This window comes from Aptenodytes patagonicus, chromosome 4, assembly GCF_965638725.1.
Source record: "Aptenodytes patagonicus chromosome 4, bAptPat1.pri.cur, whole genome shotgun sequence".
NCBI classification, from domain to species: Eukaryota; Metazoa; Chordata; class Aves; order Sphenisciformes; family Spheniscidae; genus Aptenodytes; species Aptenodytes patagonicus.
Window position 1 is genome coordinate 27782687 of NC_134952.1, and position 23775 is coordinate 27806461.

Below are 23775 nucleotides of genomic sequence, written 5' to 3' on the forward strand. Positions count from 1 at the left end.
AACAGAATATAATGCGTCAAAAAACCCTCTAATTTTTAGGCGCTGACCTCACAGCAGGATGGTATTTTACCCACAGTAAGTAATTTCACTGCAGGCTATCCAAAGATGTATTTACCTATGCTCTTCCAAAGGGATGGGGCACAAGCAAGAAGACAACAGGAAACTATTTAACCTGTTGTGTCCCCAGCACGTGAAGTACAGCTCTACTTTAAACTGTATTCTGCTGATAAAATGCTTTCTCATTACCGGTGAGAAATATGAAGGTACTAAAGCTGGCTGAAGCTTATAAATACTTCTATCTTCATAAAAGCAGCAATGTTTCAAGCACAAAATGGTATGATTTTTGTTACCATTTTAGAGACCAGAGGACTCTGAGTGCTTTTGACTTGTAAAGCCATCGTACATCACACTGCTTGCTGTCAGTACAAATAACCTCAGCCTTTCAAACACCAGATGCAACTTGCAAAGCCAGGCTTCTTGGGCTGCCGTATTAACCGAAGCCTAAAGGAAGCCACAAAGAGGGCAGCACGAGGCCGAGGGTCAAAGCTTCGGTTTTGCTTCTGTCCCCCTCTCATGGCCCTGCAAATATTCTCTTTGCCAAGAGATAAGAGGAACTGTTTCCTCCAAACCCTGCAGCAAACGTAACTTTGTAAAGAGCCTGCGGCTCCCAATTCTAAGCAGGAAAAATCATTCAAACCTACTATTATTTTGTATTTCTTTGACTTTGATGTGGTCTCCAGAGAGTTAAGAAGATCATAACCCCGAGAGCTAATTCTCTGCATGCTTATGCACATATCCACTATCACCGACATCACCAACAGGGATCTGTGCCTACTGTAACCAACGGGAAAGACGCTAATGTCGAAATAACACTTGCTTGTTATGATTTAGTAGAAAGCCTGCGGGGAGGCAGTAATTTTCCTGGCCATTAGGAAGAAGTTTCCACAGCCTTTGCTTCCTGAAAGTGCCAATGACTCAGAAAAGGCACTGGAAGTGGCAAAGTAACCTGGCCCGCAGCGAGTGAAAAGAAGAGCGAGATCTTTGTGGGAGCTAAAGGGCGAGGAGGATGTGCTACAGGGGACTTGGCATGCTGGGGAAGGCTGGTCTTGCTAAGATGTTAAGCAGTGACTAAGCAGGACACGCGTAAGAGGTGGCAGGTCTTTGTTGTTTATCGATCCAAGTTTTAAGACTTCATTGTTATTCTAGACATCTGTATGCTGTAACAAGTGCTGCTTCGGCATAGCTTGTCACAGCTTTCTCTGCGGAGTATCCTAATTTCTAATAAATAGTTGAACGGCGTGGTGGCCACCGACTGTGCCGATGACAAAAGCCAGGGTGTGATCTCCCCATCTGACCTGCCACATAGCGCAGCAACTCCCCAGACGAAATCCTCTTTGCACCAGACAGTATCAGCGGGTAAAACACAGTACAACTCAAATCGTCATCTCCCAGCGATGCAGTTTCTACCCTTGGCTTGTTGTTATAGCATGTGCTATTTCACCCTCAGAAACATACACCTCATTTCAAGTCTGCATTTTGTTTTTCTTCGATTGGGTATTATAAAATTTTGGAAAAGAAATGGAACATGCCCGTCACCTGTTACGTACTTCTAGTTAGTGGTGAAGTCATTTCTCCGTCTTCTCTTTGCTAAGCTCAACACTGACCTTCCCGAGATGCCGGGCTCGCGCTAAAAGCAGTCTCCCTACACCTACCTACGTGTCTGTACAGCCAAAGACCACACCAGCCCTTTTGGCCACACTGTGCATCAATACTCGGCCAGAAAGCCACCATGTCCTCCAAAAGCCTTGCTCGGTGTCCACTTCCCAGGGACTGAAACCAAGTAGAGCGATGTTCTCTGTGCCTCAACACATGGTAATGCTGCACCATGTTCGGCCAAGTCTGTCACCTCTCATCTTCCTCACTCACTGCTACGTCTGCACCGCTTGCAAGTTGTGAGCAATGATTGTATGTTTTCTTTCACTGATGAAAGTATTAAATACATGGGCTGTGAACAGTTTCACAAAGAATCCCTCCAGAAATTCATCTGCATCATGGCAATTTCCTGAACACAAATATATTTGCATTTTTTTAAATCACTCTTTGTAATATAATGTTATGTAACACCCTGGATATCTGCAATACCCTCATCAACCAAACTTTTCATCTCATCAAACCCATAATTTTGCAAGATGTTGCCTGGTACTACCTCCATTATTCTCTTTTAGTACTCTATTAACTGAAGCTGGCATCAGCTGTGCAACTAGTTTGTCTGGGCTCAGTATCAGGCCAACGAGCCTACAATCACCCCGGACATCTCATGTGTCCTTTTAAAAAAAAAAAATCATATATTTGCATCTTTCAGTCTTCTGGAGCATCCCAAATATTCCGAAGCATGAAGAAAATCATAGTCAGAGTCTTCTTTGTCCACTTTCATTTTTTGTTTTAGCTCCTGAAGCGAGTTGTCCAAATCTTGTGATTTTGAAAACATCACACTTTGGTAGCAGCTGCCTAATGCTTTTGGTAGTAAGTTGATGTGCACTTAGGGATGAAAAGCTGGTGTGCCCAGGCAGTTACTGCTCCCGGTGGCCCGTGCTGTGGCTTTCCTGGCGATGCCAGTCTCTGAAAGAGAGACTCCTGACTCCGCTCTTGAACCACTCTGTCTTACAACCTGGGCTGGAATCAGCATCTCTTTATAATTTCTAAAAAGGCCGGCAATTCTGGCGCTGACTAACAAGCTCCTCAGTTGTCCTGACATTGGGAGGGAGTTATGGCAGGCAGCTGAGGTTGCAGTCTCACCTGAAGCCGCTGTTGAATGTGTGCTAACACCCAGAGTTACGGTGGAAATGGAAAATATTTCTACCTGCTTACCATCATCATAGTACTATTGTGACTGCATCATTTTACTCAAGTACCAGAACAGAAATACTCAATGAGCAGTTTCATATTATTGACAAAACCTACTATCTCCATCTGATAATGGTCCGATACTATTATTAGGACGCCGTATTTTTCCTTTCATTTGCCAGGGGAAGAATGCCTCCTTGATAGAGTGCTCCAAATTTAATTTTAATTATGAATTGTCCACTGATCCTAACCTCTGCTTTTTACTCATCACCATCAACTTCCCCTCTACTCCATTTGTTACGTTTCTAATTGTTCCTTCGCTTTCCCTCTAAGCTGATTGTTTTTGCAACCAGCATGAAACTTTTTCTCCTAGTCTTTTGGGGCCTTCAACAACATGCTTTTAATGTTTCCCAATTATCACCCACTCTTTTTTTTCTTTTTTTTAACCTGTGGCTCTAATAATTGTTTCCAACTTTTTATGAAGTGCCAAGAACATCTCTATTATTGGTTTGAGCTGGGTTTTTGCTCATTATAAATGTTATCGGGCCACAATCACTTGTATTGGTATCTATCAAAATGAGGGCTCTCATTTATCCTCCCCAAAATGTGGCCTCCAGTGTAACACACTCCAGGGCTGTTTATATTGCCAAAGCACAGTGCTATGAAGAGATACTTGGGCTTGCTGTAAATAAGGTGTATCTCCAATGTAAATAAGGTATATCTCCAACCTCTCTGGCGGCATCAGACAGCCCTAGCGAGAAGGGATGGCTCACCCCCGGCTCGGCTGTGTGTCTCCTCGCGGTGGCCTCAGCCCCCGTAAGCAGACAGTAAGAAATCTGGTTATTCTGTTCATTAATGAGATTTTGTTCTCTGTAGCCGACACTGGCTAGTATTCCTCCTGGTGTTTTGCACAGCAGAAGATGAATCCCTTAGCACTCAAGACCATTTGCTTCTGACTCGCCAGCGAGGAGGAGAATTGGGAAGGGCGTACATCTACATCCACCCAGCTCCGACCGGCAACCGTTAGTTAAGACTGGCTCAGCCTTGCAACGTGTCCTCCTTCGCTTGACCTTGAGCGATGCTTCATTCCGAGTTCATTGCAGGGCATTTCTAAATTGATGCTTGACTGTCAAAAAGATGTAACAAATGATAGGGAACCTGCTGACGAACTAGATGGCAGTGTGAATTTCTTGTAACATTAAAGGAGATGCCTTCTCTGCCTGAGATTTGGACAAGTGTGCAGTATAACACGGCTTGGATCATTTTAGCTCATACGCTCATTTATTTCAATAGTCAGCTGAAAGCCAGCGAAAGCTGCATGGACGGGCTGTGAAGACAAGTTGTTGGGGTGTGGTGAGCTGGAAAAAGAGCGAGGGGCATGGAGAGATGGGGGTTAGTAGAGAGGAACTCATCTCAGTGCTCAAGACCGTACAAATTTGGATGTTTGTAATTAGATGGTAAAATAAAACCAGCACTCATTTTTAATGAGAGCAGCCAGCAGAAAGCAGAAGAATTGACATTACACGCAGACGGGTGTTAAAGATTACCTAAACTGACCTCTTGCGCCTGCCAAAAGCAGGGAAGGGAGAAAAAATGATAGCAAAGATCCCGTTACTTTTAAAATCCCTCTCAGTTGTGTTTTCCAGGTGGAGTGGAAAACCATTTTACTTCTGTTAATCTGCATCTGAAAAGCCATTGTATTTCTTTTAATTTTCTTTTGCAAAAATATTTCCTCCAGAAAGAAGAATGTGCCCCTTCCATACACCCCTGGGATGTACACCTCCGCCTAAACAACGGAAGAAAATAGACAAAAGAAGGCAGCTGTGCATCTCTCATTTAAGTGATGCTGCCACATGCTCCTATGGCTTTCATTTTTGTCTGTGCTCCCTCACTTTCCTTCTACTTAACAGAAGGTACCTCTTCTTGTCCTCCCTTTCAGCCGTGAAGTTTTCAGGACAGGGACCTCCCCTGTAAGCCCCTCTACACATTTATACTGCTGATAACTAACAGGGAAACCAAGGAGCCCCTGGTGAGCAGGGATAGCAGTTTGTGTCACTAAAATGCCAAGTGCTGACCTGCAAAATGCAAACCGAAGTTGAGAGCGGGGAGTTCAGCTTTGCCAGGCTGAACCGCAGCCCTCCACAAAACTCCCACCAGCTCTTGCTCCCCAAGGTAGGCAAAGAAACCTGCTCCCTCCAAATCCTCATGGGTTTTTACCCAGAAGCGTGGAAAAAACAATTAATGAAGCCCTGGTCTGCTGCAGTTACGTGTTTCAGTAAGTTTTTGTACTCAGGCTGGTTTAGCAAACTAAGCCAGCACCCCCAAGCTGCCAGCAAAGCCATGCTGCAAATTCAAAGGGGTTCTCGTGCCAAACACTGCGCGACCGCGCTTGAGGCTCTCTCTTCCCAAAGTAACTTCACACTTTGAAGCTGAACAGCAGAACGAGGCTAGAGGGGAGACCAAAACATCCAGAACATCAAGGGAAACCAAAGGAGTGGTTAAATGTGAACATCAAGAAAAAGGACAAAAAAAAAAAAAGGACATGAAAAAGTGTTCTTCACAACCCTTGATGGCTGCTTTATCTACGCTGCGGCTGTGGTAGGCTCTTTGGAAATGCGATGCTCTGAAAGTATAAAGGAGACAGGATTTGTAGGGAAAAGTAGTATCTTTTATTAGATCATACGATATAGTCAGGAAAAAGAGTCAAGCCTTGGGCACACAAAACCTCCTGGAAAACTTGTCTGACTTTTTCAATTACATTGATATTAACTCTACCTGCAAATCCCGCTTTGCTTTGGCTACTTCCAGTCACCATGAACGTCGTCTCTGTAGGTGATCACCTCTCTACATTTGAGGGGATTTTTCACCCCCATTCTCCCGCAGTTTGCTGGAGTATTTTTTTGCTGCTGGGCCAACAAAGTAAGAATAATTACTGTATTTATCACACACTGCTTCATTTTACTTATTTACACCTTTTCACTACTTTCAGGCTGGTTTGCCCGAAACCCTGCAGCAAAGCTGGGAGCCCCAGGAGACAAACCCTCACTCACGACTCCTGGCCTTTGCTTTAGCCACCTGGAAATATTTTCTCCCTTTTAGGCCGAAAGCTGTGAGAAAATCCTGCTGACAATAGGGAAGGAGAACTGCTTAATATCCTTATATATTAGAGGGTCTAAATCCAGGTCTTACATGCAGTCTCACAAATAAATCTTTAATTTTACTATTGGGAATGTATCACAGCTCTAGTAATTTTTATACAGAGGAAAGAGATTAGGAGACATTTTTCTCCTCATATAGATGGATTACTTTGCTCTGTTCTTGACGGTCTCAAAACCTTAAAGAGCCAATGACAAGTTTGCCAAACTCCTTCCAGGAATTATCTGATCTTTAAGTATTCTTCAAAACAAGACAAAATAACACAATGAATGAAAATGTTTCTCCTTTTTTCAGTTGAACTGAAAACTGAAAATGTTCAGCTAGTTAATGTTTTTGCCAAAAAAAAAAATTATTGGGGAAAACTGCACAAATTGCAGGATGTCACATTGGTCCAAAACCAAAGCACCGAAATAGGAATTTTTCTTCATTTATTCCATAGCTGAAACAATTAAGATTTCACACAAATTTAAGTATTGTTTCAGTCAAATCAAATGGGTATTTTTTGAGGGGGGAAAAAAAACCCAACCACCAAAACATATGCAATATTTCACCCATGTAATCGTTTTTCTCCAGTGGTGATCTGCCAAAGAGTGATGCTAGGCTATGGGCAAAAAGATCCTACAGGACTGGAGGGCTTCTACAGCAACAGGGCAGAGTCCTGAAAACAGAAAAAAAATCTTATTTTCTGTGTCCAAAAGCTACAGGAGGATATGTTTTGTGTAATACTTATTAAAAAAAAGTCATCGCCTTTACATCTGCTGAGACAACACTCTTCTTCCCGGTAGCGTCTTTGTGAGCCATGCAAATGGTGCTCTGCAGAGCTAGAGGCAGAGATGTACAGCGGTAACTATTTTTAGATCGCAAACTCTCATGGATTTTAAAAGGGCTTTTGCATATGGAAAGTAAAAAAAAGAAATGCAAAGTATTTCAGGAAAAGGATAAAATGATTCATAGGCGGTTATAGAGCAGAAGGGAGGGGTTGGTGCTTTTATCTTCTGTTGACAGGGTTGCCAGTGGGAGCCTCAGCGCCCGTGGGGAGGGCATGGTGCACAGCTCCCACCGCCCCATGGGGTCCCCTGCGAGCATCACCGAGCAGCTCCAGCCCAGCTCCCTCAAGGATGAGAGGGAAACTACTACGTTAAAAAACCTCCTCTTTCAGCGGCTTGATGGGACAGTGCGGCAGCCTCCACGCTCATCTACCTGCCTCCAGTCGCTTTTCCCCTGCACTAATTGCCTTGCCTGGCCCATCGGACGCCCAGCATGAGACGTATGAATGAGCAAGGAAGAAAGTTTGTGCTCCGAGATGACTTTGATGTGATAGGTGGTGGCAAACAACACTGAAACCCTCTGCAGAGGGCTTTCTGGCTCCCTCCCAAGGCACGCAATGTCTTGATGGGCAAAAATATGCTCAGAGAACGAGCGTTGTGCCCATTTACATACAGAGCTGGGCGTTTCAAGTCACAGAAAAATTTCTGCCGGCTTCTTTGGTAGAAGCTCACTGGAGCAAAATCAGCACTGGAGACAAAAATAATTAGACATCGCCTTTAGTTGATTTTTGATTAACCTTGCTCAGTGGTGGCTGTGGGACCGCCCGGGGAGCTCAGACCTCTGTCCTACCATGCAGCAAAATCAGAGGGCACTTTCTGTGGCTCTTAATGCTTCCCCACACACCTGGGTCACTTTAGACCTATCTGTATACATCACCCAGACAGCAGCAGATGCATTTGATGACGGTTTTATGTTGGCTGATGAAGTCATATGTCCTTGCACATTTATTTTATGTTTGTCTGCTTCCTTTGATATGCCATTAACAAGGTGTTTCATTACTCCTGGGGGGTGAAAAATCACTATGTTTATGTATGTTTATCTCTCTTTTAAAGGGAGATGAAGGGTAACTGTGATGACCCAGGTAAATACTGTCTGCTTAGCCCGGCATTAATCCTAGCAAAATACAGGCAATCGCAACAGGATTCAATTGACTAAAGAATATGAATATAATTAACACCAGTCAAAACGGTCTTATGGAAAGTGGATCTTGTCAGACTAACCTGATTGTCATTCTCTGATGAGATTATAGGTTCGCTTGAAAAAGCTGGGTTGAACAGATGTAATATACCTAGACTCCTGAAGGGCATTTAACTTACTACCGTGAGTTATCTGATTGCAAGAGCAACAATACACAACATCAGTAGACTATAGCATACATGGATTAAGAAACTGCTACTGACATCTCAAGTATTTGTCATTGGGGGAATCATCACGAATAGAGGTGTTTCTAGCAGGGCTCGACAGGGACTGACAGCAGCCTCAGTACCGTTCAACATTTCTGACCAGAATCACGAAGTTAATTTAAAAACAATAAAAAAACCCCTCTGGATGATACAGAAATTGGTGAACCAGCAAACAGTGGGAAAACAGGGCAGCCAAAGCAATCTGGATCACTTAGTACATGAACACAGCCAAATACAAAGTATGCATGTCTAGGAAGAAATGAGCACAGAATGAGAAGCTCAGCTGCACGACCGATGGCCAAATGACCAGGGCAACCGTGGGTGGGAACAAAGAGACTATTCACCTTTGCTCAGGCAGATACGAACGTATTGCACGTGTTTCCAGTGCCCAAATTTTAAAGAAATGAGCAGAGAGGTGAAAAGAACTGCAAAGAAGGATTCAACTAATTTGGGGAGTTTTAAACAGCTCTGTTTGCTTAGTTTATCGAAGATGGAAATTAAGTCAGCTTTCAATCTCTAAGTACTTTCATCTGGAAAAAGCACGCAGTCCTATACAGCACTTCATTTAGTGGAGCAAAGCATAGAAGTCAACGGCTAGAAGCTGATTTCAGATAGTCAGGCAGGGAACAAGGCACACATTTTCACCAGTGTAATTAACCACCGGAGTCAAGTGTCAGGGTAAGAGGCAGAGCCACGGCTCACCAGAGTCTCCAACTCAGGACTGGAGGCCACCTGAGATATCACTTGAGTCAAATATAAGTTATGCTTTAGTCAAAGTCACAAAGATATTGGGTTCAATATAGGTGATTGAATGAAAGCTGTAGGTCAGATTATAGACCCTAATGATCATTTTTGGTCATAATACACCTGAAGCTAGGACTCAACAGGAGTTGAAGTCCACACGATTCCTTTTGTCACACAGTGTTTCCATGTGATGTACGAACCACTACTGAATCCAGTGATAGTGTACGAGTTATGGTGACTCCAGATTTTGGGAGGGGTGGGGAAAGTATTCTAAACTTTGGGTTTTCTCTGCATTGAACAATGTTGGTTATGGGATTTGCTGGTACCACCTAGGCACCAATGCACAACAGAAAAACACAATGTAATACAAATAATTTCGTAACACGTCACTGATAGCTGGGGAGAAGAATGATGAAGACTACTGCTTGCTTTTTGCTCAGATTTTGCAACTGCACATACATATTTGGACAGTGGTTGGTTGCTGCCTTCTTCCTTTCTGCATAGTTAGCAGCTTTGGACTATTTTCTCTCTTGCGGCTCATGCTAAATAGCTTTTCTGCTATTTAGGCATTAGTTCAGTGAACTTTGCGTGGATCTACCCTAAGCACCTCAAACTTCAGCTGGCAGAGGGGCAGCTCCCTAGCATTTATAGATGTGTCAGAAGTGTGCTGTATACTTATCTTCCTTGCTAAATTCCAGTTTGCTTTTAGTATTGTTATTTAAGATGCATTTTTGGCTGTGCTTAAGGTTTAGGGGATATGGGTCAAATACTTTGTTCTCCATAGTCCATACACTTTGTTCTCATCTGATACCACTCTTCAAGTATGTTAGTGCACCTTAACAGTGAAAGGTCCAAAGTTTAAAGGGGCAAGAGAAGTTTTTCACAAACGGGGTTTCTATTAGATGGGTTTTTTCTGTCTGCTTTCTCTCCCCCAGTGGCAGCTAGGTATTGCTGAACTGGAGCACTTGTTGCCAAGCTTTTTTTCAGGTATTATTTGGAGATGAATGGGAGGAGATGTATTTATGCTTCTCACTGAGCTAACAGCAATTTAAGAGATACTGTTCAAGGTAAAAGCCAAATGTATTTTGGTTAAAAGTATGGACGTAACTTTGAGTAGTTTCTTTAAGTAACCAAAAAAGGAGCCCCAAAAGGGAATTAGGTTTGTAAGCTGCAACATCACTTAAAGAACAATACAGATAATTAGGTATAAAAGCGTATGTTTGAAATTACCGTAACGAATCACCTGATGTTTGGAATTTGGGACTACAAGTACATCCTATTCTGAACACAGCTCATTAGTCTAGGACTCACGATTCGTATGGATGAGTATCAGCAGATACATTTTCCAGTGGGCACAGCTATAGGAATTTTGGATGGAGACAAATTCCAGTGTTTGATTACTATGACTACAACCTTAAAAGACAACTAGAACTTAAAACTATTACCCAAACTGTTTTTATCACCGACTGACAATATTATATGGCAGGGGATTATTTACCTGGAATGCTCTCCAATTTTCTACGAAGTTCCTCGTTTTCTTGTTGCAATGAAATTACCTCCTGCTCTAGCTCTTGACACCGAGGGCAGTAACTTTCTTCCTCTTCCTCCTCTTCCTCCTCCGGAAGTGTAGAAGATGATGGGTGACCATGAGATTCAGATGTTGCTGGAGATGTCCATCCACCTAAAGTGTGTACTGGAGAGGTTGAAAGTGGATCCACATCTGCCAAATGGCTAAAATCATTTACTGATGAGGTGTTTTGAGAAGGAAAGCTCCCAGAAAGCAAATAGTTCTGAAGGGAATCAGTAAAAACTCTCAGAAAGGCTGAGGTTTGTTGTTTCTTTTGCATATACTGCATCTCTATGTCTAAAATGTCTGACGTCTGACTATGGACCATTTTCCCAAGCTGACATTGCTCTTGTCTTTCACTATAATTTGGGTTTTCCTGCTTTATACAGGAAATCATGGACTGAGAGTGATTGTTGTCCAGTAGTTTTCCACCACAATTTAAGAGACTTAGAACCCGGCTGCATTGTTGGGCAAAGGCATCCAGAATCATTCGACTCTCTGAAACAAAAGAAAAGATGAATCACAGAAACCTAATGCAAAAGGTTAGGCCAGTCAGTAGCAGCTAGATGAATGTACACAACCATTTACAGTAGCATGCATTTTATTTCTGAACACATTAAAATTATGTCTTCTGCTTTAATACTTCTGCAACACTGTGATTTAAAACAATCCCGACTTTGCTTGTATTTTGAGAGCGCCCTTGTGCCCTTGCTGTTAATCAGAAATGCGTTGTGATGATAGTCACTGCTTACTGCCATCTTCTTTCAGAGGGATTAAGACAGCAAAATGGGGAAGAAAATACAAATTCTGTCCAATTTGCTACAAGTAAAAGTTCAAGTAAGCATTTCTCTAGAAGCCTCTTTCAAGCTGCTGGTGAGCATTGCCTGTACATTTTTGCAGGACTTTGCACTACACCTTCTTCCTATGGCCTGCTCCTCTCCAACAAGGCTTCCAAGCATTGTTTTTTCTCCCTTTCATCTTTACTGCACTTGCTTGACACTGGGCATGGGACACTTCAAGTGACCCACCCCCAATTTTATGGACTTTGCTTCTGTTCCTTTTGCTTTAGGTTCCAGGAATGTCCAAGAACAACTCAAGAGCGATAAGCACAAACCCCTTTTCTTACACCAAGGAAAGGCATCAAATGTACAACGTGAAGCTCCTCTGGTCAGAGGAGGAATTTTTTCTGTCCTGCTGACCTCCTCTGAGTTTGTGGGTAGGCCAATATCATGCAGTGGAGAGCAGTGCAGAGTTCTTCAAGCTGCTCTGGACATAATCAGAAAACTCTACATGGGGCTGGTCAGCAGTTTCTGCAGGCAGCAGCTCGGCTCTGGAAACAGGATAAGGATGCCTCGTCAGCCTTGCCTCTAATGACAGGAGGTGTCATGTCTCGAGGAGCAATCGCAGCTACAACCTAAACCTCCATAGTAGGATGGTTCATTTCTGAGTGTCTATGTATGTAGAGTCAAGCTGCTGTAACATTCTTGGACCCAGATGGAAAACGACCAAGACACTTGGCTCTGATTTATGGTATGACCTGTTAGGTTCCCCGATAAAAATAATGCCTTTTAAAAAATTTTTTGCTTATTCATAGCTGAGTTCCTCTAGGTGCCTAAAAAGATGTAACTAGCATTTTGCATGAGATTAAAAAAAAAAAAGTGGTAGATTTAAGCGCTGCCAATTTTGGAGAGCTCTTCTCAGGCAGGCTTGACTTTTAGAAAGTGACAAACGCATTTACTTTTGAAACGGCAACCTGCTACAGATGCATGAGACTAAGCACCCCAGACCTTCATCTATCTTAACTTCATCACTAGAGATGAAAACATAGCCTCATCACACTGATAATACGTACAGAACAGAAACGTTCAGAATTCAGTCCTTTAAGAGGTGGCACTTCTCACAGTACTTCTCCATGATCCAGAAGATACACCTTCTGGTGGAAAATCTACTTCATACTGAGGTTAGTACAGCTGGCCTGAAGAATATTTGAAACAACACTAATTTGCATTTTTACCATCCTCCAGATCTCTGCAAAGAGGGCAGGGCTGAAGCAGCATACAAATGCTTTCAGTCTCAAATGCAGCCCGAGGAGACCTCCCTGGCACAAAACCCCGAGGATGTGATCTCCCGAGGACTCCAACGTAAGAACGGGGACGTGAGGCAGACAGAATAAGCACAGGCGCAGTGCTGGGCTATGGGGCTGCCCAGGGCCAAGCAGAGAGAGCCCACCGGCATGTGAAGGATTGGGGTGGCCCTAAGACCACTTAAAGCACCCTTGCAATCAGCCTCCTGTGCTGATGCGTCGTACCACACCCTTGTAGGTGGGCTCAGACGAACCAGGGCAGATTTCTCCAACACATCTTTGATCCGAAACGTTAAGCAACGCCCTCTGTCCACATTACAAACTCAAAAGGGCAGAAACGCACAGGCACTGCTGCCCCCTTTGCAAGTGGGTGCCGGTGCCAGGTGCTCTGTAGCCTCCGTACATGCTCTGCCTCCTTCCCTTTTACTGCATTAACCTAAGGCCAGCTGCCTTTAACCCTTATGATGCAACTGCAAAATAACCCAGCACAACAGATGTAATATAAACCAAAAGCAGAGAACCCCGGTGACATTGCAGCTTTCTAGCTGGGACCTACCGATAAACCAAAAGAAAATCAAGAAACTCAAGCATCACTAACAACCTTAAGTTCTGCTTTCTTTGCCTTATTTACTTCCCACATTTTCCCTTTAAAATTATTACAGGATGGTATTGATTGGAATTTTGCAATCCTACTACAGAGCAGTTTTTCATTCATTTTAATCCTATAATCCGATTCCAGACCTGGTCATATTTGCTGTTTGTATTTTAATCATTATGGTCCCTGTTGACAAAACAGTTACTCATTCTTTGCGTATCCTTGTTGCAAGGGGACAAAATATGAATGAAACAACTGAAAAGGGATTAGATTAGTATAAGATATGTTATTCTAATATTATGGTTTCTCCTAAAATATGGCAAAAAGTAACCTGACATTTCAAATACCAGTTCTGAAGAATGCTATAATACACACTAACATCAGTAAAGATAAAATTAATGATTAGTTTTGTTGTAAAATTGAATGCATTAGGCACATTCACTGTGATAATGGCTTAGAATGTAACTGAAATTTTATACAGAAATGACAGTATTGATTTACTCTTCAGTTCAGTATCAGATCTACTACAGAGACACAATAACAGCAATTACTGTTTTTTCTTAACTTTAACCCATACTCAAAGATACAAAAATGAAAGTCATGACAAGGCAGGGCTATTCTGAAATGCTAGCAGAAAGATTCGCAAATGCTTTTTTTGTGGGTACCGCTGGGCAGCAATAGTGAGGGATGCTCTCGGCACACATTCTGGAAACATCTGGCTCTGTGCTGAAGCGGGTACAACTTTGAGGCGACTTCTACACCAGTAATGGTACATGTACCCACAGCCTGAACAACCCTAAACGAGAATGATAACTACAGTTATTTCTTGTGATGGAGAAAAAAATAAAAACAAATGCTGCCCATTTAGCACATACCGTAGAAATTGGGATTTCAGCTTTTATGGACTGACTGTAATTAGAAATGCAAGCACTGTGCAATGTCTAATCACTAAGAAATGACAAAAAGTTGTTTTTATGTGATTACTACTGAATAATCACTGATCTATGATTCTTAACTGATTTAATGTAATGTATGTCTTTTCTAGAAAAGGAGGTTTCTATTGAAATGACTCCACCGGACTAAAACAGTGTAAACAGTTTATTAATGTCTTATTGTGATACTCCTTTTCCTTATTACGATGCTCACCAACCATGTAATTCTAATGTCTCAGACCCCGCAGACTTTAGTCTTACAGAACTTCTATCGACTTTAACTAGACTTTCGCCTGAAGGCAGACTTGCCAGATCAGGCCCATAAAGTGCTAAAAGAAGAGGATTAAATTGCTAAAAGTATAAGTATTCCTAACTACAATATTTGAGAGTGCAAGCAACCAGAAGATAATATCATATGGCAAATCAGGTACCAACTCCTGGATGTAGCATTCATCTTTACATCTTTTGTCATTGATGCTGAACTATGTGGCTTCTTAGCTATCCAACTGCCAGGCTAAAACCAGGGTTTTAGTAAGAGCAAACTTCTGAAATTCAACCTGACGACTTACACCGATGCATCAGAAAAGATGTCTGGAAAGATTGGCGGGTATAACATCAGCTTTTCCTATACCTGAGGATCTTTTCAATAGTTAGACCAGACAGCTTCATTAATAAGGCATTGTGTTGGATATCAATGGCTCTGGATTCAGGTCGTGGCTTTTCCATAGTTTCCTTTGTAGCCTTGGGCAGCTGGTTTAAAAAGTCATCTTTATAACTATTGAGCGGGTCTGAATACTACACATTCTCCCCTGCAGGGAATGTATTCATTGGTATTTAATTTTCAGCAAGATTCGAAAGTCCAGGTTCCTTAACAATTTCAATCATCTCACTCTTCACCTTGCAGTGTTTCAGTCCTCTCACCTGATGATTTGTCCTTCTTGATTTGTTGGATTATTATCATATTATCCTTCATTTAGATCCTGGGGCAGCAGCTCTGTACCCCCCAAATGGCTTTGTCCATGCATACAGACTTTGTCATTATGTTTTCGGATATGAACACTGCTGTAAACACCTATGCTTGTCACAAAATCAAGAGCATTTGACACCTCCCATGACTAAGTGATGCTTTCTTGAGCATTTTGCATGAAGATCACCAAGACAGTCCAGTGGATGAAGACTACGAGTGTTCGGCCATTTCAGCACTGATCTGATAGAGCTACTTCCAGATGAGGGTTCCCAACTTCTCGGTTAAGGCCAAAATTCTGATTTTCACCTTCTCTGTTCACTTAAAAAACTTTTTTCTGTCCGGACGTGACAGAGCTTGATTAACTGGTCATGTTAAACATGCCAGGTTGTTGGTACTGGAGTAACACCTCTAAGACAGCCCTGCTCTTCTTTCTCTGCTTTCCAGGAAAGCCCATCTTAAATTTTAAGGTACACTGTAAGGTCTACATCATGATTTCCTAAGGAAAAGGAGTTTCTTTGGTGGACTATGATACTGTTTAATGTACATGCTACCAAAGACAAAGATACACATTGTTTTCATACCAGGAAAATAATCTGAACAGACTAATAAAGAATTAATATTTTACAGGAGAAAATGGGTATCTGCTGGTGCTTTGAATGCATCCATTTGTGTGACTTACTCTGCAGCAGCAGTGGTCAGAGTAACCACTATTCACTAGAGGAGAGAGAAGGCTCGTGCTGCAGTGCAGCTCCACATTTCTCGTCCTAAGATGACATTTCTCATGCAGGATCTTTCCCTACAAGATGGGATCTCGAGCTAGATCTTTCCTCACCATGGCGCAGGGTGGAGAAGACCTGCTTTTCCTCTTTCCCATAACCCCTTTTCCTGCAATTGTTCTGGAGTTGGAGGTCAGGGTGGTCTCTTAGAGAGGAACTGAGGAAGAAACCATTCATTCTTGGCAAGAGCTCTAACCATTAGGAAAAGCTTCAAAAACATGGAAGCATCTTTACTTGTGGCTGTGTTTGAGGTGCTGCCTCTCAAAAGCAAACTTGGTGCTCTGAATCCCAAGGGGCCAGAAATGTCATGCCTGAAGATTAAGAATCAACTGCATAAAGTGTTTAAGTTGCTAGCGCAGAGTTAGACATCCCAGGAACAGTGTTTTACTAGCCAGCTTCCTCGCTGTTGCCTGCACAAGTGAAGAGGTATCAGCAAAAAGAGGGGACTCTCCAAAACTTAACTTAGGAAATGGGTGTCGCTACAAAACCATGATCTACAGCCCTCCGCCCCTTCACTCAAGTAAGCACTCGTCAAGTGCTACGGCTAAGCTAAGAGGGAAAACTGTGCAAGTCATGGATGGTGACTGTCTGCCTTGCGGAGAACAACCCAGCGGATCTGCAGCTGGATACCTGCTAAGGGAAGGATCCTTCCCCCCTACAACACCCACCACTTGGGAGATGAACCTCTGGCTAAGAGGTGTTCTGGAAAGGGCCCAGCCTGTGCCCCTTGCTGCTGTGGGGAACCCAGGAGCAGGATGGGCAGAGACCCTGCAGGCACCTGGCAAAGCGCAGAGCGACCGTGCACGCAGCACGTGCAAAGGCTCCCACACCCCGGGGGCAAAACCCCATCTCTGCTTCCCCAGTGGCAGCCTGAGCTATTATTAAATTGGCTCACACATTTTTTAGGAGGATTTCAGGGCTCTGGATGACGGAATGGAAGTAACTCCACATACATACAGCCTCGAGGTCCCAACTACTTCACCCTTGACAGCTCCCTGCTCAGCTTACCGATGCTACGGCTCCTCCAACGCGAGGTGCCTGGTGTTTCTCCATCACCGAGCAGGAAGGATAGGTGCATAGCTCAGCAAAGCACTCGTACATACCTCAGGGATTACAATACCCAGGAGCGTATTGCCCCTTGCTTTATCAGCCTCTGGTAACAACTTGTACAAAATCTCACTTCGGCACACTGTGGCAAGTTTTTGGTTTGTTTTCTCCTGTTCTGTTTTGCTTGGTACTTAAACGTCTTAGCTGAGAGAAGAGTATGTTGGGACCCATATAGGAACCTAAAGTAAAAGTAAAACCTGGATGTGCAGGTGACAGGACAGGGACTTCAATTCCTTCAGTTCCTTAACTATCTGTTTTAGCACAGGACCGAAATCAATGACAAACTTTGAAGCCTGCTCTAGCTCCTGGTTAGTACAGTCTACAGACGCAGGAGAAAGTCCAAACTTCTGCTCATCAAAGCCTAGAGGGCTTTGCTGTGAATATGGCCTCGTATATCATCTACCAGACAGCTGAGTGTTTTCCATGGCGTAATCTGCTTCTGTAGAGAAATGTAGGTGTCACATTTATCAGCAGCGTTTTGCTTGTGGGCCACAAAAAATACTGAAATACCACCATTTGGGCATTTAAAATAAGAAGTAATTTCAAGAAAAAAGAAAACAAGACCTTCTGCCACAGATCACGGGACTATGCGTCAGAGCCATGAATTTTCAGGCTAATCTATTCAAGTATTAAACTTTTTTGGTAAAGTACTTGAATTATTTGTAACAAGACATGATAAATTCATCCAGTACACGACTGCTTCTGAGCGAAAACAGGCATTAAAACATAGCCATATATCCTATTAACTAGCATATCTCCCTGTTTAGTAAGGAAATGTCATCACATTTGTTACAAAGGCAAACAGCAACATACCAAAACAGGATCCAATTTTTCTAAATAAATAAATCAATGATGTGTCAAAAATTAACAGATGAGTTAATATACCCAATGTTATCAAAACCAGATGGTGCTTCATAATATTCATCCTGTTCAGTCAAACCCTGAATATATTCTGGACCATCAGTATATAAAATAGGATGCTGCTATTTGTGATGGCAAACAAAAGCAATCATGCCTGCCAAGCACATACTATAACAGGCAGCATTTCAGCTCTGCTAGACAGAAAGTAATTAGAATGCTTTTAATGTCCAAAAGAATGATGCTGATAGGCTGCCACAGATGTGTAGATTTATGAATATTTATATGGTGGTTTATAGCTGACACTTTTATCAGTTGAAGAAGATAAAATATCTGCCTGACTCAAAAGCTTGACAGTCAGGTTAATAAAATCTCATTAAAGAGAATGACCTATGCAATTATATAGGATTTATTGTAATTCATTTTTGATTGTACTCTGCTTAAAGATGCAATTTCCCATTTCCTGATGCCATATTTAGGTTGCATATCAAGATCTACGCGGTTTTTAACTCCAAGCCATCACTAGAAGAAAGATAGGCGTTCAGCATCTCGGTATCTTACACCTTTAAAGAAAAAAAATAATAAAATAATCTGATCTCCTGTTCCTCGCTGCATCTCATGAAAACGGTGCGGGCAAGCAGCCCATCTATTTTCTTTCTGTTAAAATCACCACCTCTCTAACAGCAGCCTCTCCATTACCAGCAGCTCCCTCCGGCAGCCAGCCCCAGCCTGCCGCCCTCCCCGGCCGCGACCGCGGCGGAGCGGAGCGGCCAGCCCGGGGCTCGCGCCCCCCCCCCGCCCCGCAGACGGCGGCGGCGCCGCTCCCGCAGGTGCGAACCGCCCGGCGGGCGCTTGCCCCGCCAAGCCGCGAGCGGCTGCCGGCACAGCCCCGACGGCGGCGGCCGCGATCCCCGCCCCCCACCCCGGGGATGATGCCGGCCGGGCAGCGGCCCCGGCCCCGACGGCGGCCCCGCCCGGCCCCGGGAACTTTAGCGATGCCCGACCGACGGGCGGCCCCAGCCGTCCGCCCCGTGCCCCCCCGCGCCCGGCCCCGGGGCGCCCGGCGCCGCCAGCCCCGATGGGGGGGGACCCCGCGGGGGGCCGAGCCCGCCGCCAGCCCCCCGGCAGAGGGGGGTGCGTGTGTGTGGGTGTGGGAGCCCGCAGCCCCCATCCCGCTCCCGCCTGCTGCAAAGTGCCCCGCGAAGTTGCGCGGCGGAGGAGAGGAGTTGCGGGTACCTGCGCTCAGCTCCGCGCCGCCGCCCCCCGCCGCCGCCGGGCAGGGGCCGTAGCGGCCCGAGGAGCTCGGGGCCGGCGGCGGCAGCGGCGGGCGGGGGTGGCCCTGGGCGGCGGGGGGGGCGGCGGCGGGGCGGGCGGGCCCGTTAGGGAAGGGGCCGTGCGGCGCGTAGGGCAGCAGCTCGGCGGCGGCGTGCGGGAAGGGCTGCCCCGCTCCGCGCCCGCGGGGCACCTCCACCATGGTGGGTCTCTCGTAGCGCTTGGCCAGCGCCGCCCGCTTCCCGGGGAAGGTCTTCAGGACGCTGTAGGGGCCCCGCTGCTTGTAGATTTTGGGGGTACTGGGCCCCTCCTCCGCCGGCTGCATCTCCTCCTCCATCCTCCGCCGCCTCCCCCGGCCCGGCGCGGCGCGGCCCCGCTCCGGGGCTGTGTCTGCCGCCGCCGCGGCTCGTCTCTGTGGCACGGCGGAGCCCCGGCGCGGCGGGGCGCCGGCCTGATTGACAGGCGGCCGCGCCAATGCCTGGAGGGAGACGGGCGGCGACCGGCAAGTGTTTAGGGTAATCTCTGCTAATGGCAGCGGGGCGGGGAGGCGGGCCCTGGCGGGGCCGCCGCCGCCCCCGGCACCCCCCCGCGGGGGCAGGTGAGCCGCCGGGCGCCGCCGCGGGGGACGAGCGGCCGGGGAGCTCCCCCCCCCCCCCGCCTCCGCCCGGCTCGGCACGGCCCGCCGGGGCCGCGGGGCACCGCCCCGCCCCGCGCTGCGGGGAGCGCGGAGCCGCCGCAAAAACTTTGTGGCCTCTCCGCCGGGAGCGGAGCCCCGCCGCCGGTGCCCCGCCGGCCGCCCGGCCCTCCCCTCCTCTCCCCTCCTCTGCCCTCCCCGCACGGAGCGACCCGCGGGCCCGCCTCCCCGGTTGTTAGGGAGGAAATAAATAATGCCATAAATAAAAGTATTTGGGAGTCCAGGACCTGTCAGAGTTGATTAGGGCACAGAGGACATTTTCTTTCTCATTATGCAAAAGCATTTCATGGCGAAATAAAAGAGGTTTCGCTGTAACTCATGCATGCCAGATTTCCAGGAATCCGGGAGATTAATCACATTTAACATTATTTGCAACGTCGTGCCCCCGCCGTCCCCCCCCTCCCCGCCCGCTTTTTGCAAACTGCTTAAATGAGGCGGACACGTGGGCCGAAGCCTCGTCCCTCTCCCCTCCGCCTCCCTCTCCCCTCCGCCTCCCTCTCCCCTCCGCCTCCCTCTCCCCTCCGCCTCCCTCTCCCCTCCGCCTCCCTCTCCCCTCCGCCTCCCTCTCCCCTCCGCCTCCCTCTCCCCTCCGCCTCCCTCTCCCCTCCGCCTCCTGCCCAGACCCTTTCAGGGACAGTTAAGAAATAATGAAACGCTGGTGAAAGACAGGAAGAGAATGAGATGCCATCGAGAGACGTTTCTGAGAAATGGTGGAGATATGGGTGAGATGGGAGACAGCTGAAACTGAACGATACTTTGAAGAAAAATAAACGATAACAAACCGCTCACTAGCTCTCCCCATTCTTTTCTGCGAGGCAATTTTATATTTTGCATTAACATTTCCCTTCTGTCCCGCTTCTCTTCTGCTTCTGCTGCTGTAATTTATCAGGATTACAATAAGCCCTCTGGCTTTTGGAAGTAAAATTACAGAACACCTTAGTTATATTTAAGCGGTGGCAGTGGGAAATCATTCCTCTGTCATTACGTGGAGTTTCGGAGTTGTGGTCATCGCTCTCCCATCTCAGCTTTATTTATTTAGTTGGAGTCGGGCTCGCTGGAAATGAAAAGCAAGCCTTCTCTACTGATATAATTAACTCCCCTCTCCTGCAGAAAAGTCGAGCTAACTTCTACAAGCCGGGCATTTCTTTCATGCAGGGCATAGAAGGAGCTGGGCTGTTTCTGATTTTGATTTTTTTGACAAGTAGAATAAATCAATTCCTTGTAGCAGCCAAAAGCCTCTAAGTAAAGGCTAGTGCAATAGAAATCGCTATTTTACTTAAGCAAAATCAATCATAAGTCTTTTTGTTTTCTGACTCTTTGATTGCCTGTGCTTTAAAAAAAAACCCCTGTACTCTAATGCAAAAGAGAGAATGAAAATAAGTGTGAGGGAAACTCTGCTTCCACTCAGAAATGAAATGTGTCCTCCACCTTGTCTCACCTGACCGGCCTCTGCCACAGCCATGGCCAGCAGCTGTCTGAGGTCAGTACGGTAATAAAATTGTATAAAGTTAGTATTAGGCTGTTAATAGTTAGATTCAAATAAACAGCCAAAAATTACCTGCTCAGGTGTCAACTACATTCATAGGAGCTCACTGCTCTTTGGTGTTGACGCCTACCCCTCTGCTCCCGGTGGAGGAAACAACCCTTGCCTACCATGAGCCTTGTACAAACAGAGAAAACCGGGCTTGGCATGTTATGTCCTCCAAGCTGCTCCCTTTATCTGGTGTCCCTGCAGCTCATCAGGCAGATGCTGGGTCTCTATGATCATGAAGAGAAGCAGATCTGGGGTTAACAGGGTCCAAAGCCACTGAAATGAGGCGGGGACCTCAGCTAGGAGGAAAATGGAATACATATTTTATGCACTGAATTTCTTTCTGCTGAGGTTTTTGACAGTGCCCGTCACTGGACTACCAAAATGCCCCTTCAGTTGCCTTCAGGAAGTCTTGGCTTTTCCTCTGCTCTGCTCTCCATTATTCTTGTGGGTATGTAGACCTAAAAAATGTGCTCGGTTCCCCCCCCCCCTTTCCTTCTATGAGTCTTTCCCTGAGCTTCAGACAAGGGACACTGGTGTCGTGGCCCAAAGGCTGTGTGTTGTGCCTAACCTGAGGGGCTCCTGCAGCCCAGTCCTGTGGAGCAAAAGTGTTTAACCCTGGTGGTCGTGCCTTTGGCCTTGCAGGATGACCACGTTTAGGGGAACACCATTTTACTCATAAGCTCTGTACAGGTATGCAGTCATTCTTGCAGGTGGACTGACGTGACTTTGCAGTTGAGGAGCCAGCAATAGACTGGCAAAGAGGCAGGCTGGGTGAAGTGATGGTCTCAAAGTATGGGGAGATGCCGCTGTACCTGCTGCAAGCGGTTGTGGGCTGCACCCTTCCACGGCTGCTCCCTGCGGCTCATCCTACAGCACCCGAGTGGTCTCGTGAGTAACAGCATGTAGTCATTAAATTATTATTAACCAAACATTTATCTCTGAATTACAGTCCCATTTTGGTTGCACACTGGATTAAAACAGTTAACACATAGCCCTCCCCTTGATCAAGTTTAAAAAACCCCAGCCTTAGCTGATACCAGCAGCTCATTTCAAGAAAGCCAAACACCTTCATTTCCCTTAGACTGTGCCACCACTTGGGATTTGACCCTGAAGTGAAGGTTGCATCTTTCCCTACCTGTTTACTGATGCAAGTTTCCACTGTTGTACTGACGCTAAGGGCTGGAGGTCTGTAACACGATTATTTCAGAGCACTCTGAGTGGAAAAAGGATGGGAAGTAACTGGCCCTCAGAAAAAAACCTAATCAAAACAAAGACAAAGGGCACAACGAAAAATAAGAAACCCAACATTGCTGCAGTGTATACTCCTCTGCTCCTAGAAATCACTGTGAAGAGAATATTTGTCAGTATATAGAAAAATACCCAATCTAGACACAGGCTATCAATCACTGAACATGCCTGTGTTGAAGGTACCGTGAAGTACTCAAAGAATAAAAGTGTGATTCATCTGTATCTTCCAAGCAAGGGCTAAATCTTGCTCCACTTATTCATGGGAGCAGTGCTCCTGCGATAACTAAAGCATGCGGGATTTGGCCATGAACTGCCAGTATTGCTCTGCACATTTGGAGTGCATGATGAGAGCTAAGATTGGCAACTCTCCCCTGTAATCTAAACCACTCTGCAAGCAGGCTAGCCATAATTTGCTGCCCTAAACATTTAACCCCAGCTAGTTAATTTAAGCTTAGCTCAGTTGCTCATGTTTATGGATAAAGAAACAAAAGAGAGAGCATCAAAAGGAAAAGATGACTGTGGAATTCAATATTTCAGCAGCTGTTGATAGGTAAATGTTATTGAAGTGTGGCATTCAAAACCAAAGGCCTGCATTTATGATAATGAGCCTAACAAGGAAATGAGATTGACACAGCAATTCTCTGTTTTTGTTGTCCCCTGAGGTTAGAGATTATGCAGTGCATGGTGCTGTTTTTAGCCTCTTTGGTGATTCCAACTGTGAGAGACAACGCTGTGCATATTTGTCAAGGTTGCACTTTAATCAGGTGACTCAGGAGCTTTTTGAGGGAGAACATGAACTGCTGGTCTCACTTAAACCTTAATCCACATCCTATGTCAGAGATCCATCAGCCGAGCGATGTGGCTTTTAGTCCCTGCTTTTCCCTTATGCTTACTCAGTGCTCTGTGAAAATGCTTTGAAATAATTGAAATGTATCTATCATGGTTACATTGTATTTTGAGAATTACTGGAATGTTTCTCGGTGACATTAATTGGTTTTAAAATATTTTTGTCTTTCTAATTAGTGCAAGATTGATGAGCAGTGGAAAGGGCATTTATACACAGGCAGACACATATTTCCATGCTACATTTGTGTCTTAATAAAATGGTAGCTAACTGGATTCTTGTGTTGAGAAAACTCTGGCAAGAAAGAAAATATCCTAACACTT

At 45.4% G+C, this 23775-nt stretch overlaps 1 protein-coding gene across 1 annotated transcript in view; it reads right to left on the reverse strand.

The window, feature by feature from the left end:
* Nucleotides 1-19492, reverse strand: part of BEND4 (BEN domain containing 4) — a 33358-nt gene extending 13866 nt beyond the window's left edge. The window contains exons 1-2 of the mRNA XM_076336180.1: nucleotides 19097-19492; nucleotides 10474-11040 (exon numbers count right to left, since the gene is read on the reverse strand). Coding sequence (XP_076192295.1) covers nucleotides 10474-11040; nucleotides 19097-19469 — 940 coding nt within the window. The 5' untranslated portion in view covers nucleotides 19470-19492. The remainder of the gene's footprint in view (nucleotides 1-10473; nucleotides 11041-19096) is intronic.
* Nucleotides 19493-23775: the final 4283 nt, after the last annotated feature.